The sequence below is a fragment of the Myotis myotis genome, unplaced genomic scaffold, assembly GCF_014108235.1.
Source record: "Myotis myotis isolate mMyoMyo1 unplaced genomic scaffold, mMyoMyo1.p scaffold_m19_p_21, whole genome shotgun sequence".
Taxonomy (NCBI): Eukaryota; Metazoa; Chordata; class Mammalia; order Chiroptera; family Vespertilionidae; genus Myotis; species Myotis myotis.
The window spans coordinates 12,186,701-12,206,228 of NW_023416326.1; the positions used below are offsets into that span (position 1 = coordinate 12,186,701).

General features: G+C 43.6%; 1 protein-coding gene across 3 annotated transcripts in view; it reads left to right on the plus strand.

Moving 5' to 3' along the window:
* Nucleotides 1–19,528, plus strand: part of SDCCAG8 (SHH signaling and ciliogenesis regulator SDCCAG8) — a 206,577-nt gene that overhangs the window by 87,853 nt on the left and 99,196 nt on the right. For all 3 annotated transcript variants that reach the window (XM_036355092.1, XM_036355091.1, XM_036355093.1), the window contains exon 13: nucleotides 5,353–5,495. In XM_036355092.1, coding sequence (XP_036210985.1) covers nucleotides 5,353–5,495 — 143 coding nt within the window. The remainder of the gene's footprint in view (nucleotides 1–5,352; nucleotides 5,496–19,528) is intronic.

The window sequence follows — 19,528 nt, forward strand, 5'->3', positions numbered from 1 at the left end:
TGTAGGGCATCAAAATATTTTAACATAATAATACAAGAAAACTTCCCTAAACTAAAGAAAATAAATCTCCAGATTTAAGAGTCCACACAGCACAAAACATGAAGAAAGGCCTATTCCCAACATTGTAAAGTTTCGAAGTGCCAGGGGGAAAATGATTATGAAAACACTCAGAAACAAAAAAGCAAATTATAGACCAAGTATTAGGAATCAGAATGGCATAGGGCAGTGATGGCGAACCTATGACATGCGTGTCAGAGGTGACACGGGAACTCATTTTTTTGGTTGATTTTTCTTTTTAAATGGCATTAAAATATATAAAATAAATATCAAAAATATAAATCTTTGTTTTACTATCGTTGCAAATATCAAAAAATTTCTATATGTGACACGGCACCAGAGTTAAGTTAGGGTTTTTCAAAATGCTGACACGCCGAGCTCAAAAGGTTCGCCATCACTGGCATAGGGGTTTTCAGTTGTGATATCAGAATCTTGAAGACAGTGGAGTAGCCCCTTAAAAAATCCTGAATGAAATTTAATTTCAACATAGACTTTGATACCCAGCCAAACTAACAAGTGTATGCATATAATAACAGCATTTTCAGGTACTTTAAAAATGTATTATTCATATATCTTTTCTTATGAAAGTTACCTGGAGAATAAACTTCTGACAAAAAGAGAATAAATCTAAAAGCAGGATGACTTACAACCAGAAAACAGGGAACTCTCATAAGAGCATGGGTAAGGATTGGCCCAATAAAGCGACCAACCAGGCCAGGCCTAAGAAACCAAAAAGGATATATATATCAAGGAAAAAATTTAAGAGGAACTGATCATTTATCTGATGTGTCCCATTATTTGGAAAACTATTATTGACAGGCACTTGACAGATCTGTTTGATCATTTGTGGGCAGGGGGACGTCAGTTACCTAGAAAAATAAACTATTAATAACTTGGCAATTAATTTTAGAAATAATAGATTATTGTACAAGAAAATTAATTTGAGCAAAATAATTCTTGTCTCCATAGTGAAATTTATTTCTGTAGTCATTATAATGTAAATGGACTACTGATTAATGATTTAACCAAAATTGTTACATGGGAAGGTGAGGAGGGGATATTGGGTGGGTGGTATAAGAGATGTAAATCATGACCTATTTTATCACAGAGAGTCAATAAAAAATGTCTAATACTGCAAAAATCAAGAAATAGCATTACAACTATGTCGCTGAAAAATATGAAAATACCAGAAGAGTGGATAGTGTGTGCCTTTGAAAATCAGGCTTGGGGATGGGTAAGGGGTAGCATGGGTACTACCCTTCTTTGTTTTGAGCAATTGAGTGCTATTTGACACAAATTAGTCATATTACTTTGATCAGAAAATTTAATTATAAAAATAAAAGTTATATGTCCCTGATTAAGAAAAACACTTCCTATGGTATAGATCAGTGATGGCGAACCTATGACACGCATGTCAGAGGTGACACGCGAACTCATTTTTTTGGTTGATTTTCTTTGTTAAATGGCATTTAAATATATAAAGTAAATATCAAAAATATAAATGTTTTTTTTATACTATGGTTGCAAATCTCAAAAAATTTCTATATGTGACACGGCACCAGAGTTAAGTTAGGGTTTTTCAAAATGCTGACACGCCGAGCTCAAAAGGTTCGCCATCACTGATCTATACCATAGGAAGTGATCTATATGATCTATTCTATACTATAGATCATACATGAACAGTGACGAGTCCTCCCTCCTCCATCTCCTGTCCTTGGGTGTCTCCCCCGTGGTTCTGGTGGCTGCATTCATGGCTTGAAGTGTGCTGTACCTTTGGGTAAAGTGTAAAGCAATCTGGCCTTGTCTTTGCCCAGTTGGGCAAGGACGGCCACATTACCCGGCATTGTAGACACTGCGGGTGAGTGGTGCACTTTAAGAGTAGCGTGCAATTGGCCTTTGACTGTTCTGGGCCTTTCGTCCCTGAGCTGCTGCTTACAGCCAAGGCAGCAGCCCTGACCTAGTTGGGTGAGGCGGAGGGTTACCCTGCCAGTGGGCACATGGCGTCTCTGGCAAGAGACTGCTAACTGTCGGAGTTGGTGCCATGGCAGATTTTCCCAAGTCAGGGCGTAGGTGCCGAGCCCCGGTCCAGCTGGTGGGATTACTTGTTGGTTTTGCTGATCTGCACCAATAAGCTCTTTTTCTGGCACAGATCACCAGGAGCAGGCAGTGACTTTCCATCTTCCTCACAGAAATGCTTTTTGCAGTTGGAAATGATAATAAAGTTTTATTCAGGTTTCATCGAAACAGTGCTTTATGGGGGAAACGTTATTGAATGAAAGCAAGAACTTGTTAGTCCTCAGTGATAACCATATATCTTTAGGCAGGTCATTTTTTCTACTTCTCTCATACTGCATTCCTGTTTAAACCATTCACATCTCCTCATTATAGATAAGGAAAATACAATTTTATTAATCTAGAATTCAAGACCTTTCATAATGTGGTCTGATCTAGCATTCCTTGAGTTTATGGGCCCTTATCTGCTTTCCCACTTTCTTGCCCATGCTAATATATTTTTAATTGGTCTTTTAAAACACAGATTTCCCTAATACTCATTTGTTGTGTTTTATATGCTTTGTATTTAATTGTCTGTGTGTGTGTGTGTGTGTGTGTGTGTGTGTGTGTGTGTGTGTGTCTTTGCTGCTCTTGAAAGATGGAGGAGAAATCAGAAATGATAATGATGCCTGCCATCTTTAATTCAGCTCTTACTTCGTGCCAGACACTTGCTAAGGACTCAGCATCTGATTTGATCTTCGCAGTAGTTTTAGGAACACGCTGCAGTTTTCACTCCCATTTCAGGCTGAGGAAACTGAGCCATGTGTCCATGGTCACTGAGCTGGAAGGAGCCAGAGCTGGGTCTGCAACCCTGATGTGCGTTGACTCTTGGGTCTGCCGTCTTGATGCCGATGTTTGCATGGCTCCCAGGGCAGCCTCTGAGTTCTTATTGCATAAGATTAAGAAGCAGATGATTTATCCTGAAAACCTCATGATCATCATGAGGCGTCCTATGTTGTTTTTGTATATGGCTTGTAAAAATCATTGCATCTTTTCTTTCTAAGAGAGTTTGGAATTTTACACATTTTCGGTTCTGTCATTCTTTTTTGGATCCTTTCAGTTCAAAATTCTGGAGTCATTTTTGATGTCTCCTGATAGCTCTCCTTTAATTTCCATAAACTCACATGTTCTCTTTATATTTCTGTTTTTTAAGGTATATTTGAATATGTCTCTACTCCTCCTGCCTGGAATATTGCAACTGTGTGTGAACTCCCCGCTGGTGGTCTCTGCCATCTTACACTATCGGACACATTGATCCCGTTTATTTTTTCAGCTCAGTCTCTCTCATATTGCATACTTGTTTAAACCACTCACATCTCTTGAATTCTACCAGTAAATTAATAAAATTGTATTTTTCTTATCTATAATGAGGAGATGTGAATGGTTTAAACAGGAATTCAATATGAGAGAAGCAGAAAAAAATACGGTTTTATTAATCTAGAATTCAAGGCCTTTCATAATGTGGTCTAATCTATCATCCCACAGGTTCATGCGCCCTGACCTGCATTCCCACTTTCTTGCCCATCCTAATATTTTCCTAATCTGGCCTTTTAAAACACAGATTTTTCTCTAATACCCTTTTGTTTTTATTTGTTATATGCTTTGCATTTTATTAGTCTGTGTGTGTGTGTGTGTGTGTGTGTGTGTGTGTGTGTCTCATTTTTACCCAACTGAATAGTTAAGTTCTGGGTTTAGAAGAGATGGGAACTGAGTTCAACATAGTACAGTGTCTTGTGTGTAGCACTGTGTAAAAAAAAAAATGAACAAATGGATTTTTAAAGTTTTAAAGTCAATATATAATTTGAATTTTGTATTTCTTTGCTTTTGTTTATTTCACAATGTTAGACAAAACAAAAGATTTTTCTGTTATGTTTTTTCATCTATTTAATTATGAGATGAAATATATTGGTATAATTCAAACAGTTCAAAATATTTTCAAAAGAAACAAATAGGTTTTATTAGTATTCTAATCTGAAAAATATAGAAAATGTACTCCAAATGAAAAATGATATACTCATTATTACATAGCTTTTCAAAGTTCAAACAATATTTGAGTACTTGTAAGAAGCTGTTTTATTATATTGTTAGTAATATGTGGTTTTGATGAGGGTAAACTCATCAAAATATGAATACTTATAGTGAAATAAATGTTAAGAAAGAGCTATTTAGTTTTTCTTGCCTGATGTATTAAATATAGTTGGAAATTGTTCTGAATACTAAGTAATGATGTGAGAAAATTGGACATGTACTTAAATATGAAGTTTAAAACTATCTGCTTGGGCAGGGTTTGTTTTTTAAAAGGGGGTTGCATTTTTAAAAATTGTTTCTTCCTTTCTGTTGAATTTGAAAATGTTTCTCCCTTTTTTCTTCTTGTTTTAATAGCATGAATATTTATAGCTTTAAAAATTTTTTATAGGTGTTCTATAATAAATAAATATTTCTACTGTAACGTATAAATTATTTAAAACTATGTTCTATGTATGCATTTTTGCTTTGAAATATTTGCATTTTAGCAAGATAAAGATAATTTCACCCTAAGACTAAGAAATTAGCCAGCATAAATGTTCACATATTTCAGATGTTCATATTTATGAACTGAGAGTACTTTTGCTGTTGCTTTTTTATAAAACAATTTCAATGTAATATTATTTTAGCTCAGAAATCTCATACACTCTAAATGCTTAAAGGTTTTTCTCCTAAATCATTTTTTTTTCTAAATAATATTTATCATCGTCATGATACCTCCTTTTACACCTTACATTTTTCTAAAAGATATCTTAAATGATATTACCCATTAATCTGGTTTTCAGAATAGCCAAATAAAAACCATAAATGTATCTTTCAGGAGGGAGCCACATGTTTGACGGTAATCCTGGCATGTGTCTGATGTACACTCACAAACAGAAATGTTACATTGTAAAAGCAGTGACAGTTTAAATTCAGATTATTTTTAAAGCGACTGAGCCTTCGAATGAAAGTACAGATTACCCATATTGACTACTCTCATTTCATCGTTTCATCTTTAAAATCAGACTTCATCTTACGATCCAAGAAAAAAAGCACAACCCCTCACTAATGTGCATTTTTGGCTTTGCTAGTTCCCTTTGTCATCAAATGGACGCTAGCCTACATCTCCTAATAATTCCTTATCACATTACATTCATGGCAAAAACCAAAACGAGGCAGTTTTGCCTCCCAGCGCCTGGTCTGACCGGATGCCTTCTCCCTGCCTGTCTACCTAAGGAAATAGAGAGACTGACGCTGGAGCTGAGGGAGAGCAGGCAGCACGTGGAGCGGGAGCAGCAGAAGGCGGCGGGGGCCGGCGAGGAGCTCCTGACATTGACAGAGCGGCTGGCCGAGGCCGAGCGCCAGCTGCACCTCACCAGGTACCCCGATCCCGTCCCGCACCCCCTGGCCCCCCTCCCCACCGTGGCCCCATTTCAGCCCACCGGCGGTTGCCACAGGCTTCCAAGCAGTTGTTGGAGTTAGTCTCAGGCATCCCGTTCACACACAGCTCTCAGGCAGAGAAGCAAAACACGCCGACATGTGAGTGATGAGTGTGGCAGGGAGTTACTGATCTGTCCCCAAAGATGCTCAAATATTTAGGCGATTCTCCATCAATACAAGCAACATGACATATTTCTCCTACCACCACCTCGCGTGTTAACCCTGTGTCTAATACAAATGCTGCGCTGAAGGAACCCAGGAATATATGCAGGGAAGGGATCAGACACTGACATGGTTCAAGAGGCAAAATAAAAGGCATCCTGAGATGCAAATGGAGATGGAACTGCTACTAACAAGGACCCTGGGTCCTAAGGAGGTGTAAGATTTTGACATGAAATTGATTGCACTGTTCACATTTAAAGCATTGTTATAACCAGGCTCACACCATCCTGGTCTCCCAGCCTATTGTTTCTGTCAGGGGGTATTGCGATATGAGTATCATTGTCATAAAACTTCAGTAAACACATAAACTCAGCCCCAAATTACAACAAGGTATTTTTGGTAGCAAACATTGTGTGATTTGCTATGTTGAAAACACACACGCAGACGCAGAAATACAGCAGAGGAAAATTCGCACTGTGACCGGAGATATTTCTCGTTATCCTGTAAGTGGTTTCTTCTCACTTTCAGTTTTAGTATAATTTTCAATTTTCAGGTCAAGCCTTTGAGTTTATTCAGTTTGGGGAGTTTTTCGGCTTTTAGGGAGAACTTTGTCTAAATACACATGTCGATTTAGAATCGTTGGTTTGGCTCACCGTTCAGAAAAACACTGGTCTTCTAATCATAGTAAAATGTTGAATTTAAATTATGAAAGGGGACTGATCCCTTTTCCATTAAATATGAGCATGTAATTCCGAGCACGGTATGATAACAGATGGAGAAAAACACCACTTGAACAGCCTGCTTTTGGGGAAAAAAAAATTCTGGAGGTTGATGAACCTCCCAAAGTTTTAGGCTAGTGTCAAGATGCCTCTAGTTCTGTTAAAATCAAACTTTGTTTAAAAAAACATTTTGTTATGATAATATTCCAAATGGAATATTGCCAACTTCCCCTTTAAACAATGAAAGAAAAGGAGAAGGAAGAAGGAGAGAGAGAAGGAAAGAAAGAAAGTACATCATTTCTAACATGTGTGATATCTGGGGGAAAAAATCCCAATAGATAAAGCACTTTTATGACAAAAAAATTGCTTAATACTGCAGAATAATAACTGTTCTTTGAATGCCCATTAAAGCGTTGTTCTTTAGAGCTGAGAATGTAACGTTAACAGTTTCTAGGGTTATTTGAGCATGGCTGTTTTGGAATTCAGTTCCATCACGATAGTGAACAGTTTTCCTTGTCAGACTTCTATTGAGAAGCAACCATTTGTGTGCCGAGCCCCGCTAAACCGCAGAAATAGGACGGCTTCAATGTCTCCCTGTGGCTGAGCGTCAGCAAATAAATATTAATACTGGCTTTGCCCCCTTTGCCTTTCTGTCTTATTCTGAGAGTTCATTTCTGAAGTCAGCTCGTGGAGAGTTTTCCTGCGAGATGTCTATTTGTGCCGTCTGACAAGATCCATTTCTTGCAAGAAAAGCATATTAAGATACAGCACCTCTACAAGTGACTAGTGGTAACGAATTCTTTTGTTCTTAAGGAAAAACGGTTTTGCTGGCTTCCCTACAAAGCTTTTCCCACTGAGCTTTATTCACACCAAGTTACAAAAATTTAACCCACTTTTACAGGAAATAAAGGGTGATTCCCTGTGTTCTGGGTGTGGTGCTGTTTTGTAAGCATTTTACACTTCCCTATTTTACAAAACCTAGGAATGTGAAGGTGGAATAAAAGTGTAAGGGGCTGTATCTCTCTCTTCGCACTGAAAATGTGACTTGGTGGTGGGGTTAAATATTTCTGATACACTTTTTGAGATTTTTTTAGCGTTTGCTTCCCCTCATCATTCTTTGTTGATTCAGTATTCTCAAGTGTGTGCCTGGGAAACACGGGTCTCTCTCGCCCCGCCCCCTCCCCTATATTCCAGCTGAAAGAAATAAATCCCATACAGGTAGCTCTTCAGTTATTCTTAACATAAACATTTTGAATGTCATAGTCTAAACAAAGTTTAAAATTGAATATGAAAACCATGCTATAAAGCAGTGGTTCTCAACCTGTGGGTCGCGACCCCTTTGGTGGTCGAACGACCCTTTCACAGGGGTTGCCTAAGACCATCCTGCATATCAGATATTTACATGATGATTCATAACAGTAGCAACATTACAGTTACGAAGTAGCAACGAAAATAATTTTATGGTTGGGTCACAAATTAGGAACTGTATTTAAAGGGCCAGAAGGTTGAGAACCAGTTGCGGGGAAAATAACGGGCTTTGTTCTGGAACTCGGGTGGACTGTCCAGTGCAGGCGCAGTGTGAGGGAAAGGTGATGCCAGCAGGATGCTTTTACAGGAAGTGGCAGCTCAGCCAGCGGATGGTGCAAGCAGCCAGAGAGGACCATGATTGTAAGGGGCCGTGGAGGAGAGCCGCGGAGACAGACGGCCTCCAATGTGTAAGCAAAGACTACGGAATGCATCAGGGCTGCCTTAGCGAAACAGTTAAAACCAAACACTATTCGTAGGGGGTGCCCCCGGGCACCCTGGGATGGAGGACACTGGGTTTTAGTATCTCCCCCCGGGAACTCAGTATCTTTGCAAACTTTTAACAAATCACTTCATTCTTTGAACCCACTTGCTTCCCTATAAAATGAGTTAGAATTACACGCTTTCTAGGTTTCCTTTGGCTCCGATAGTCAATGATTCTAACAATGATTTAACACAGTGTATCACGCAGTTCTTATTTCCAGGCGTTAGGCATTTAAATTGCGTGGAGCACCCTTTGTCTAAGATGTTTCCTGAGGTTGAAGGACATACGTGTCCTTCATACCCACCGTTTGCGTTCCTCATGACGCTGGCTGCCCTCCATAGGGGTATGAAAACAGTCTCTCACATCCTTCCAATCTGCTCTGCCAACCACTGCCAAGTGAGTGCTCCTTGATCTTGTCACCTGCTCTCAGAGCCTCCCATGGTGCCTTGCGGACTGTTCCGGATATCCAGGCCACTCAGCATTGCAGGCTGCTGAGAGCCCTCAACCTTCCGGTGCGACTTCATCGCCACCAATTCCACCTTCTCACACACTGACTCCAGCCAGACTTAAGCAGATGCAGCCCCTTGAATTTTTGGACTTTTCTCCCCTTTTACTGTTCTGCACACCTAAAAGACCCCTTGACCTTCTCTAGCCCTGTGGTAACCTTACCTCCTTTTCCAGGTCTCCCTGAAATCCTGGCCTTTCCACTGTAGCCCTCCCCATGATCCCTGCCTGAGGCAAGCAGCCATGTCACCCTGAGTTCTCCTGCCCAGTTACAGCAGGAGGCCCTTAGTGCATACTGAATGCGGATGGATGGATGGATAGATAGATGCTCTGAAGTTCTTTATGTGGTACCCTCCTGGAATGTCTCATTCTTCAAGGTGGGGGACAGGTCCTGTAATATTCCATTTCTCAGAGCACCTCCTCAGTCCTTTGGGAAGAGTTAGAGCTCAGTAAGTCATTGTTATGGGAGTGGTTAATATATTGTGATTTTATGACTATTCATTCAAAGCCTAGGAAGATATCCTATATAATAAAAGCCTAATATGCAAATCGACCAAACAGTGGAACGACCGGTCGCTATGATGCACATTGACCACCAGGGGGCAGAGGCTCAATGCAGGAGCTGCCCCCTGGTGGTCAGTGCACTCCCACAGGGGGAGCACCGCACAGCCAGAAGCCCTGAGCTGGGCTCACGGCTGGCGAGTGCAGCGGCGGTGGCAGGAGCCTCTCCCGCCTTCACAGCAGTGCTAAGGATGTCTGACTGCCAGCTTAGGCCACTCAGGTCTAAGCCATCAGTCAGACATCCCCCGAGGACTCCTGAACTGCGAGAGGGCGCAGGCCAGGCTGAGAGATTCCGCCCCCTCCAAGTGCATGAATTTTGTGCACTGGGCCTCTGGTAGTAAGATAAATGATCAGATCCAGAAGGGAGATTCCAGGTAAGGTGTTATAGGGACAGAGGGACGGATAACTTCTTACTGACCTTGGTAGCATTGGGATACAGGAAAATGAGAATGAAGGGCACTCCGTGGGAAATTCCAGAGGGCAAATGGCATTTGGGAGGTGCATATGTATATACGAGAGTAAGTTCAGTGCAACCTATCATTTAAATTTCTAAATGCATCTGTGTCTGAGGTTAAGAATATATGCATCTTAGGGCCGGCCTGGTGCCTGGGATGTGTAGTAGCTCTTTAAAGAACAATAATAGACTATCTTTTCCCTGTTTTATAGTGAGTGCACCTGAGCCCCAGAGAACTAAAATGGTTCATCTAAGGTCACACAGCAATTTGCCTGCAAAGCCCATGCTGTCACCCATCAGGCTGTGATTCAGGGCGGTCTAGTAGGGAAGGGGCTCATGCAACTGGTCCCGACACACAACTGAGAGCATGTCACATAAATTTACCGTAGAAATAGCGTTGGCTGCTCCCAGGCTCTGGTGTAAATAGGCCAGCGAGGCTCAGTCTTGGCTTGGGCTTTTCCTAAGAAGCTGTCCTTTGGCTCGTCACTTGCCGTAGTCACTTCACATATTATAACGCAACTGTCGTTCTCCTCCACTTCTTCACTTCATTTCCATAAAAAAGTGGAACTTCCTTCCTATTTGTCTTTGACATGTTCTAAGAGCTTTGAAGCGCCCCAGGATTTAAATCCCTCTCCCAAGACTACCATTTGCATCCGTGTGGGCCGCTTACTTTACAGAATGCCTTTTACCACAAGCGGTTTCGGATGTCTGCGATTGTTGCTGACTGCTTGCTGAGGCCGACACTCTGCTCCATACCTGCATGTGTGGACACACTCCTTTAAGTCTGTGCCTTTTCCCCAGCCCTGCTGTGGAGGGGAATCGGTTCCTTTGATAACTAGACCACGTGAAATCCAGGGGCAGCCGGCCTGGGGGTTTTCTGGGCCGGGGGCTCGAGGCGATGCCAGTTTGCTGTCACTTTCTAACTGTCACTGGCAGGGCTTGACTTCTGACGGAATGTTGGTTCATTCTGTCAGGTCCTCCCACACCACGGAGTAGCGTGAACGAAAGACAAAGGAGACGCCCTTTATATACTAGTATCTGTGTGCGTGTGTGTGTGTGTGTGTGTGTGTGTGTGCGCGCGCGCGCGTGTGTGTGTGTGTGATATAAGTTTTATTGATTTTAGAGAGGAAGGGAGAGGGAGAGAGAGATAGAACATCAATGAGAGAGAATCATTGATTGGCTGCCTCCTGCATGCCCTCTACGGAGGATCGAGCCCGCAACCCAGGCACATGCCCTTGACCGGAATGGAACCCGGGGCCCTTCAGTCTGCAGGCCAGTGCTCTGTCCACTGAGCCAAACCGCCAGGGCAAGGAAATGCCCTTGATCTCAGACTGTAAGGAAGTGACTTCACTTCCAGTTTCAAAACCTGCAGTTCAGATTTCAAAACGGAGTCACGTGCGCGCACCCCCTTTCGGGTGCTGTGGCTGGCAGCCTCCCAGAACCCCAGGAGTAAGGGGCAGGCTTCAGGGGTTCTGGGGACTAAAACAGCAAGTGACCCCTCTGCTGCCTCTGGTCTGTTAAACGAAGTCTCCGATTTTCCCTTGAGGAATGGCTTGAAGAGGAAGGAGGGGGAAGATTAGATCTGCTCGGTCGGTTTGAGAGAGGTGTTCTCCATTGTCGGCATGTTGACAGTCCCAAGGGGCATGGTCAGCTCTTTGTGCTTTTATTCAGAGCATCCTCAGAATATAGAGAAGAGAGGGGAAAGGGTGTGTACATGAACGTCTAGCGTGAGCCAAGCCCTGGGCTGGATGTTACCTTGTCTGCCACAAGATGCATACCAAAATTGAGAGTTTGGAAACCTTTATACCACTTTTAAACTGCAACAACATCCGAGTGCTATATTGGCTATCTTAAAATTTTTCTAGTAATTCATTTTTTAAAAATTTATTTTCTGATTCCAGCTGAAATATAATGCAATGTTACATTAGTTTAAACAAATATTCAAATATTATATTAGTGTACAACTTAGAAATTAGATACTCATACAACTTATGAAGTGGCCACCTCAATAAGTATAGTGCCCATCTGACACCATACTTAGTTATGACAATGTTATTGACTTCTAATGTCATTTTGCAAAGCTAATGCTTTGCCTAGGACCAGAAATGTTTTTTACAAAGATATTTGACGCAAGAAGTTTCAGGCATCCTGTCTTCTCAACCCCCACAGCAAGACCAAGGACATGGAGTCCTAGGGGGGTGAGGCATGAGGTCACTCAGCCCGGAAGGAGGGAGGAGTAGAGGAGGTGGGGTCGAACTGGGTCCCTCGGACTCCAGATCCCGTGCTCACAACTCCTATTCAGAAATAAGCACAAAACAGATTTCAAAGCTGAACAAATTCTTTCATGGCTCAGGAATCTCAGTTCATGGGCCTCTTTTATCTCCCTGTCTCCTTCCCCACGTTGGCAGCAGGCGAAGTCTAGCAGGTTCTCTGTAGACGATGAATAAATTTCCCTCGCCTCTTTATTGTGGGGAAAATTAAGGAGGAAATGCACTCATCTTCAGGTGACAGCTAGCGTGAGCCAAAGCAGGGAGGGGGCATTTATAAAACTGTCAACAACAAAAATAAATTTTAAAAGTAAAATAAAGACCAGTCCGGCTGGTGTGGCTCAGTGGTTGAGCTTTGACCTCTGAACCAGGAGGTCACATTCAATTCCCAGTCAGGGCACATGCCTGGGTTGTGGGCTCCATCCCCAGTGGGGGGATGTGCAGGAGGCAGCCGATCCATGATTCTCTCTCATCATGGATGTTTCTATATCTCCCTCTTCCTTCCTCTATGAAATCAATAAAAATATATTAAAAAATAAAATAAAACAAAGACCAAACTTTCAATCCATCTCCACCTGTACGGCATAGTATGACAGGGAACTTGATCTTTTTTTTCCCCTTCTGCATTTATTGAAGAATTTTTAGTCTGAAGCTCCCTTTAAAAGTTAAACTCGCGTTTTTTCCTCCTCTCCTCGCATGAATAAATTAAGCAGAGAACATGTCAAAAATAATCTTAAGTGGATATATGTGCCACCAACATCCTCGAGTCTCAAAATAGATGGCCTGGGTCCTGTTTTAAGTTGCGTCCTCTTTTCCTCGCCTTCCCCCGTTCCAGAGTGGCAGCCAGGGAAGAAAAGATACTTTGTTTTGTCTGATGGACACCCCGTGGCCGGTGCCCCCTCCCCTCTGCCTGTTTGAGGGCTGAGGACCCCGGTCCCCTGGAGGCCGGGGCGGGAGGCCAGATCACAGGCTGCCAGGATGCGTCTCCGCGGGCTCTGCCTAATGCTCCCTGGCTCCCTCCTCTCAGGCCCGGAGCCCAAATGTGTGTGCAACGAAGTCCTCCCCCTGCCGCCCAGGCCCACAGCCTGGCGCGTGGTGGTGGCCGCAGCCAATTCGTTTTCTGAAGGCGCCCAGGGGCAATGGAAGAGGTGCTGCCCACGCCCCGTGCCTGACTCAACAGTGAGCGCCAAGTTCAGGGAAAACAGAACATGAGATTGTGATCCCAGTAGCACGAAGGGGAATGTTTTCCTAGAGGAAAGCTCTGATCTGCAACAGGAACTTAGGGTGAAGGAAGCATGGAGACATCATCCGTGTCACGATGTTCAGTCCTCCTCCAGCACCCCTTCCTCACTGGGTGTGTCCGAGAGACCAGTTGCTAGGCATCGCCCCCTCGTTACTGTTTCCCTGAGGCCGGCAAGTGGATGAGACAGCGGCTCATGGGCCGGTAGATCCTGGGATCAGAGCTGATTTGAAGGAATCCGAGAAAGCGGAGGCCTGGAGACTCCCCAGGATCAGGGCCCGTCGTGGACACCGTCCCTGGGGGCCCCGCCCAGTCCCGGCGAACACGCTGGTACGAAGCTGTGAACACACTGCTCTGTGGGCCTGGCTGAGCAGAGAGTGCGGCTCCCGGAGTACAGCCCCAGGGACTCGGCGTGGGCACCGGGTGGCTCAGAACATTCGGGAGCCGCTGCAAAGCCAGTGTCCGGCCGAGGGAAGGCTGCCCCACCTCCACTCACGTGGCCTCTCCCAGCCGCATAGGTCGCCCGTGGAGGGCTGAGCACCCCTGACTGGTGATGGGGAAAGGGGGGCTGGGGGTGAGGAGAACCAGGCATGTTACCAAAGAGATGCCTCCCCCGAGGGCACCAGCATCCCTCAGACCCTGCCTGTGTCTCCTCCGAGGACCTGCTTCGGACCAGGGGGTTTCTCAAAAGAAATAAATACACTGAGTGGCCAGATGATTATGGCCACCCCATCAGTACAATGAAGTGAATTAGTTATGCAAAGAATAATAATAATAAAACCTTGAGAGTATTTGCTTAGGAAGTTTTCAATATTCAGTATTTTTGGAAGTGTCAATGAAATAGTGATGGGGTGGTCATCATCATCTGGCCACTCAGTGTAACTACACCAGCAAAAGGAGTGAGTAAAGTAACAAGTCACGACTGAAATGTCTACAAAGCTGGGGGTTGGGGTGTTCAGGGTGAGGATTACAAGTGGGTGGGCTCCTGGACGCTCGTCTGAAGTGTGGCCCCCAGGCCGGGCATCGCTGGGTCTGACACTGGTCCTGGTTGTTTCTGATTCTCCTGTCACCGTGGGGACGGTCTCCCCCTGCACTTCATTCCCTTCGTGTCTGAATTGTGATTCCATAAGGACACGTATGAGAATGAAAGGCACTGACCCTCTTCAGGTTTCTGTAGACGAGGTGTCGCTCCTCTACTGGGGGACTCCTGTGCTATTATCACATTATTATACAAATTCATATAAAGTCAGCTAACAGCAGTCACAGTGCAGTGCTCCATCCAGAAAACTCCAGGGCCGTGGGGGCGCGATCAGATCACCGGAGTCCTTGTGGGCAAGTGGGGTGAGGGCCAGGGAGGACACAGAGAGTCGGTCCTTAATACAGGACTTCCGGTTCTCTGACTCTGTCTTCGGAGGAAAACCACCTGCCACGCCTGATCGTCACTGTTTGTCCAACAAGATCCGCTGGAAGCAGCTCTGCTCTGCTGCTCGAGTGGCTGTTCCCTCTCTCAACCCGCTTCTGGAACAAGGCACTGACTCAGAGTCACTCGCCGGTGATGAGGCCACGAGGGCTGGGCTGAGGAAAGACGACAATTGTCCTAAGAAACAGTAAGAGCCAGGGGCAGTGGAAATAGACCCGCTGTCCGCAGAGGAGCCCCGGTCCCGCACTCACACCGATTTGCACAAAGAAATTAATGATCTGTGAAAAGCAGGAGGAAGAATGACAGCACGAGGCAACTTGGGCGACTAATACACTTTTTAGATGCTGTTTCCTCTGTTTGCTTTTCATTAAACTCGGGGCCGGTTGCGGCTCCGTTGTTGTCATTCCGTCAACATTCATTCCTGTCTCTGACTCATCGACAAAGGCCCAGGGATGCCAGCAAATAAACTGTTAACGGAGAATTAACTTCTCTGGCAGGCGCTCCCCCTGATCTCCCAAATTAAAGAAAATGAAATGGGCAGAAACAGAGTGTAGATTACCTCCTTTTTGTCAAAAATGGTGGGAATTTGAAAATTAATAATAAAAAAGGGAACAGATGCAGGCACATGCCAGAGGGAGATTAATGTGGAGAGGAAAATCTGTGAGCAACAAAACTGGAGCAAACGGAATCAGTGGGAGGTGGTTGTACAATCAAAATCAGGATAAAAGAGAAATTACAAGCAACCCTGCTCTTGTCAACGTGGTCGTAATGAAAGGCTGCCGCTGCCAGCAGCGCGAACCTGTGTTAGCACTTTGGGGTAAGGATGGTAGCCGGGTGCCAGGTAGGAGGGCAGTGCTGGGTTGCTGGGCAGCAGCCATCATGTACGGAACAGATGGCACGGAAAGCTGGCAGGGGAGGGGTTCCTTAGCAGAACTAATCAGACAGTAACAGATAGGGCAGCTGGGAGGACTGACCGCCGAACGCGCGCCTGCGGGTAGCCGAGTGCCATGATGTTGGCAGTGGTGTGCCCACTGGTCTGAGAGAAGACCTTGCAACGTCTTTCCCATCTTGGGAAGGACGGAAACTTTTGTTCCGAAAGACGCACGGAGCTGCGTTGTATGGCGGGGGCGGGCGGGGGGTGGGCTCCAGGGTGGAGATGGAGGAAGGAGGAGCTGTCTGTCCATCGGGGGATGTGGGTGCGGGTTTCAGTCCGGCTCCCACGGAACTTGGACTTCTGCTGTTGGCGCGGCTCTGCCGTCCTGCCTGCGCGTGGAATGGTCACTTTCTGTGTCTTCTGCATCAGAGAGTTTGCGACGGTGGCCACTCGAGAGGGCTTTCGGGTCCACTTTCCACCACATATGTCTTTCGCAAGCGAAAACCGAAAAACCACCCGGCCACGCGTGCGTTGATGCGCCACGGCTTCTCGTCACCTGTTTAAACCGTGTTTGATCCTTAGCCACTTGCCCTGCTTCTCCTCCCTGCGTCACTGTGGCTTGAACGTCAGAGTGTTAAGCATAATGCAGCGTCCCAAACCGTAAAACAAAAACCAGGTCATTCTGAGTAAATGAAAGAAGGGAAAAAACCCGACCCATTCAATTTAATAACTGAGTAGGGAGACGTGTTTTTTAAATATAGAATTGGGACATTGGTGCTTACATTAGTACTTGAACAAAGAAATCCAGATCTCCTACATCTGCTTTTGAACTGGTATATTCTTTCTTTCTTTCTTCTTCTTTCTTTTTTTTTTTTTTTTTTTTTTTTTTTTTTTGCAGGAGGTTTGTAGCTTGGCTCAATTTATTCATCTTGGAGGGGGCGGGGGACATTCCCAGGATTTGAAATAGGTGGTATAACACAGCCATATGCTATTTATGCGGCAGTTTCTGCAATAAATCTAATTTGATGCTGTCAAAAAAAATTAGACTTATTTGACGTAGCAGCACATTAGTAAATGATTGTGGCAGATTTAAACTCGTCACTTCGCCTCTTCCTACTCTCAGCAGCCTCTCGCTAGCCCGTTTCCCCCTCCATCGGTTCTTTGTCCCGCAGCCCTGCAAACATTCCCACATCCCAGGGCAGGTCTGGCCTCCAGGTAACTGAGGGAGGGGGCGGAAGGATGAATACCATCTCACGTTCAAAGGCTCCATGGAGAGATAGGCAGAAAGACCAAGAAACCAGAGAAAAAGAACTGTGTTCCCCTCATGTGCCATTCTTCGAAAAGTGGAACTAACTGTTAGTCAGATTGCAGAGAGGTGAAGGTCAGATCCTTATGAAGGAGTTTAAATGCTGTACCTCCCACCCCACGCCCACGTGCTGTTTTGGTGAAGCTGATACTAAAGAACGCGAGGGACGTCAGCTCCTGCCTCCAGGGCCCTTACGACGGCTTTTCTGTCCTCTGCAACCTGGCAACGCGGCTTCAATGCTGTGTTTTTCCTGTAAAATGTGTGTTTTAGGTGTTGCTATCAAACTGCCGAACACTTTCCCCTAGTTTTTCTATTTAAAGGATGATATAAGCATATTACACATCAGGCAGATGAATAGAAACAGTATTCTCTGAATTCCTGAAATGATCCATTTGTAAAAGTAATCGTGCTATTATTTCCCCTTTCTTTCTCTTTCGTATTTATGGAGGGGAAAGTGTGTGCGTGTGTGTGTGTGTGTGTGTGTTTGTGTGTGTGTGTGTGTGTGTGTGTGTGTGTGTGCGTGCACACTCCCGCATCTGTGCGTGACTCTACGTGATGTTAAACGGAGTGGTTTTCATTTGTTTATGTTCTTACCATACAAATTCTCCATCACAAGCCTACTCGTGTGTTTTTGAAATGCAATTTGCTACGTTCGAAGAGTTGCTTCACGGTGCTTTCAGCAGCCTCTGTTAAACCAGCAATTTGCTAATAGTTCTTTCCTTTCTATAGCAAATCAGACCATGCAAGTGATCCAATTACCCGTCCCCTTCCCATGCTATTCAGAAGCAGGGCTGGGGCCAGGTAACTGAGCTGCCCTCAAGTGCAGCCGGCACGAAAGGGGAAAATACCCAGGAAAGAAGTAACCAACTTACTGGGTAAATTAGACAGGATTTCTGAAATCTCCACAGAAAGAGAAATTATTTAGAAATTATGTTTCAGGAAGATGAAAGAGAAAGCACCTCTTAGGAAACATATTTTGGTTTCAAAATTCGTATATTAAATTCTGTTTATACATGTTACTTAAGAATGATTTATAGGCTATAGGGGATTTTGGAGATGAGCAGTAAAATTGAAATAAGCTGAAAAAGAATGTCCTTTTACTTGGATTTTAAGCTTTCCTTCCTGTTCTTTTGTTTTTGCTTTTATATTTAGCATCACAATAATTTTCTTTAACACATCTGAAAAACTGCTCTGATAAAATATTTTTAAATAAATTATAAATATTTAATTTATCAAAACCTTAAACTTCAAATTTTAAATTACTGTAATTTAGACTGCCTTTATTAATAAAATCTGCTTTTAATTTTATGTCAATGCAAGAAGCTCACATTTTTCTTTTCCAAACAATTTCAAAAATTTTACAGACTTGATTAATTTTACTTAATAAAAACGTATGCAATAAGATTAGATCTTGAGATAATTCTTCATAATATAACAGCAGCATTATGAATGAAGTACCATAAAATTTTTGCCATATATTTTCTCCTACAAAATTATCTCCCTTTTTCTTATTAAGACATTTGAATTGCATGATTATTTTTTTTCATAAAGAATCTGATTGTCTAAAATACTGATAAATCTACATAAAGTGATTTTATGTCTGATTTATGAAGGGTGAATACTCAATAGCTGTAGATAACAGAATAAATTCAATCGGGAGTATAATTTTCACCTAATTTCTAGGAGTGTCTTTTTTTTCCTCAGAATGGCCATTTGATACAACTTACATTTCTTGAGATAGATTATGTGTTTGTTTGGTAGCATATATTCGATCATTACTTAAGCAGAACTGTTTATTTTTTAAATGATGAAATTTAAGATGTACATACATTGGTTTGTATAGTGTGGGTTAAGTTTTTCAAAGCAGTGATGGAGCTTTGTGTCAATACAGAGCTCATAATTGAAATGGTACCCGTTTGTGCATTTTGAACATTTCAGTGGGAAATTTCTTAACTGGAATACTCTTTCCCTTGGCTAGTTCATTAGTGAAAATATTTATTCCTCAAGTTAATGCTATAGAGTACGAAGCCATTTTTACATCGTGTAAGCCTGTTTGTGCTATTTTGATTTCACTTTAAAACTTTTATTTTGCTTCTTATGTACATAGTTCCTAGCTCGATATAATAAGAAGTGCGGAGACACATGAAGGAAATGTACATATCAGCTGTCTGGTTCGACAAACGATCATTAAGACACCCCCTCTCACTGCCTTGACTCCAAATTTATTGTCTCCCCGAACCCCAAAGTCAATTTCACAAGCACATTACACAACAGAACTTCGTCTGCCGCTGGTGAGCGAGAGAGGACGGGAATCCAGGCCGACAGTTCACTTGACAATGACCTTGAGGGGCTCTGCTTCTTGAAGAAGAAAGCAGAAGCTCGCGGTAAACAAAGTTCACTTCTGACAGATGGATTGAATGACAGAAAGGTTGCGGGTGCCAGAATAGCCCTGGCAGAGGAGGGAATGTTCAGTGGAATCCAACAGGAGAGGAGGTGTGAACAGGTGCAGGGCTGCTGACGGAAGGGGAACCAGATGGAAGGAGCCAGAGCCAGTTTATTTAAAGGAAAAGGCAGAAAACATTGCAAGGCTGTGCGATCAGCGGCTAAAAGTGTTCGTAGAGGAAGGTAAAAATTCACAAAGCAACGCTGCACAGTGGGGTAGCTCACACTTAGCAT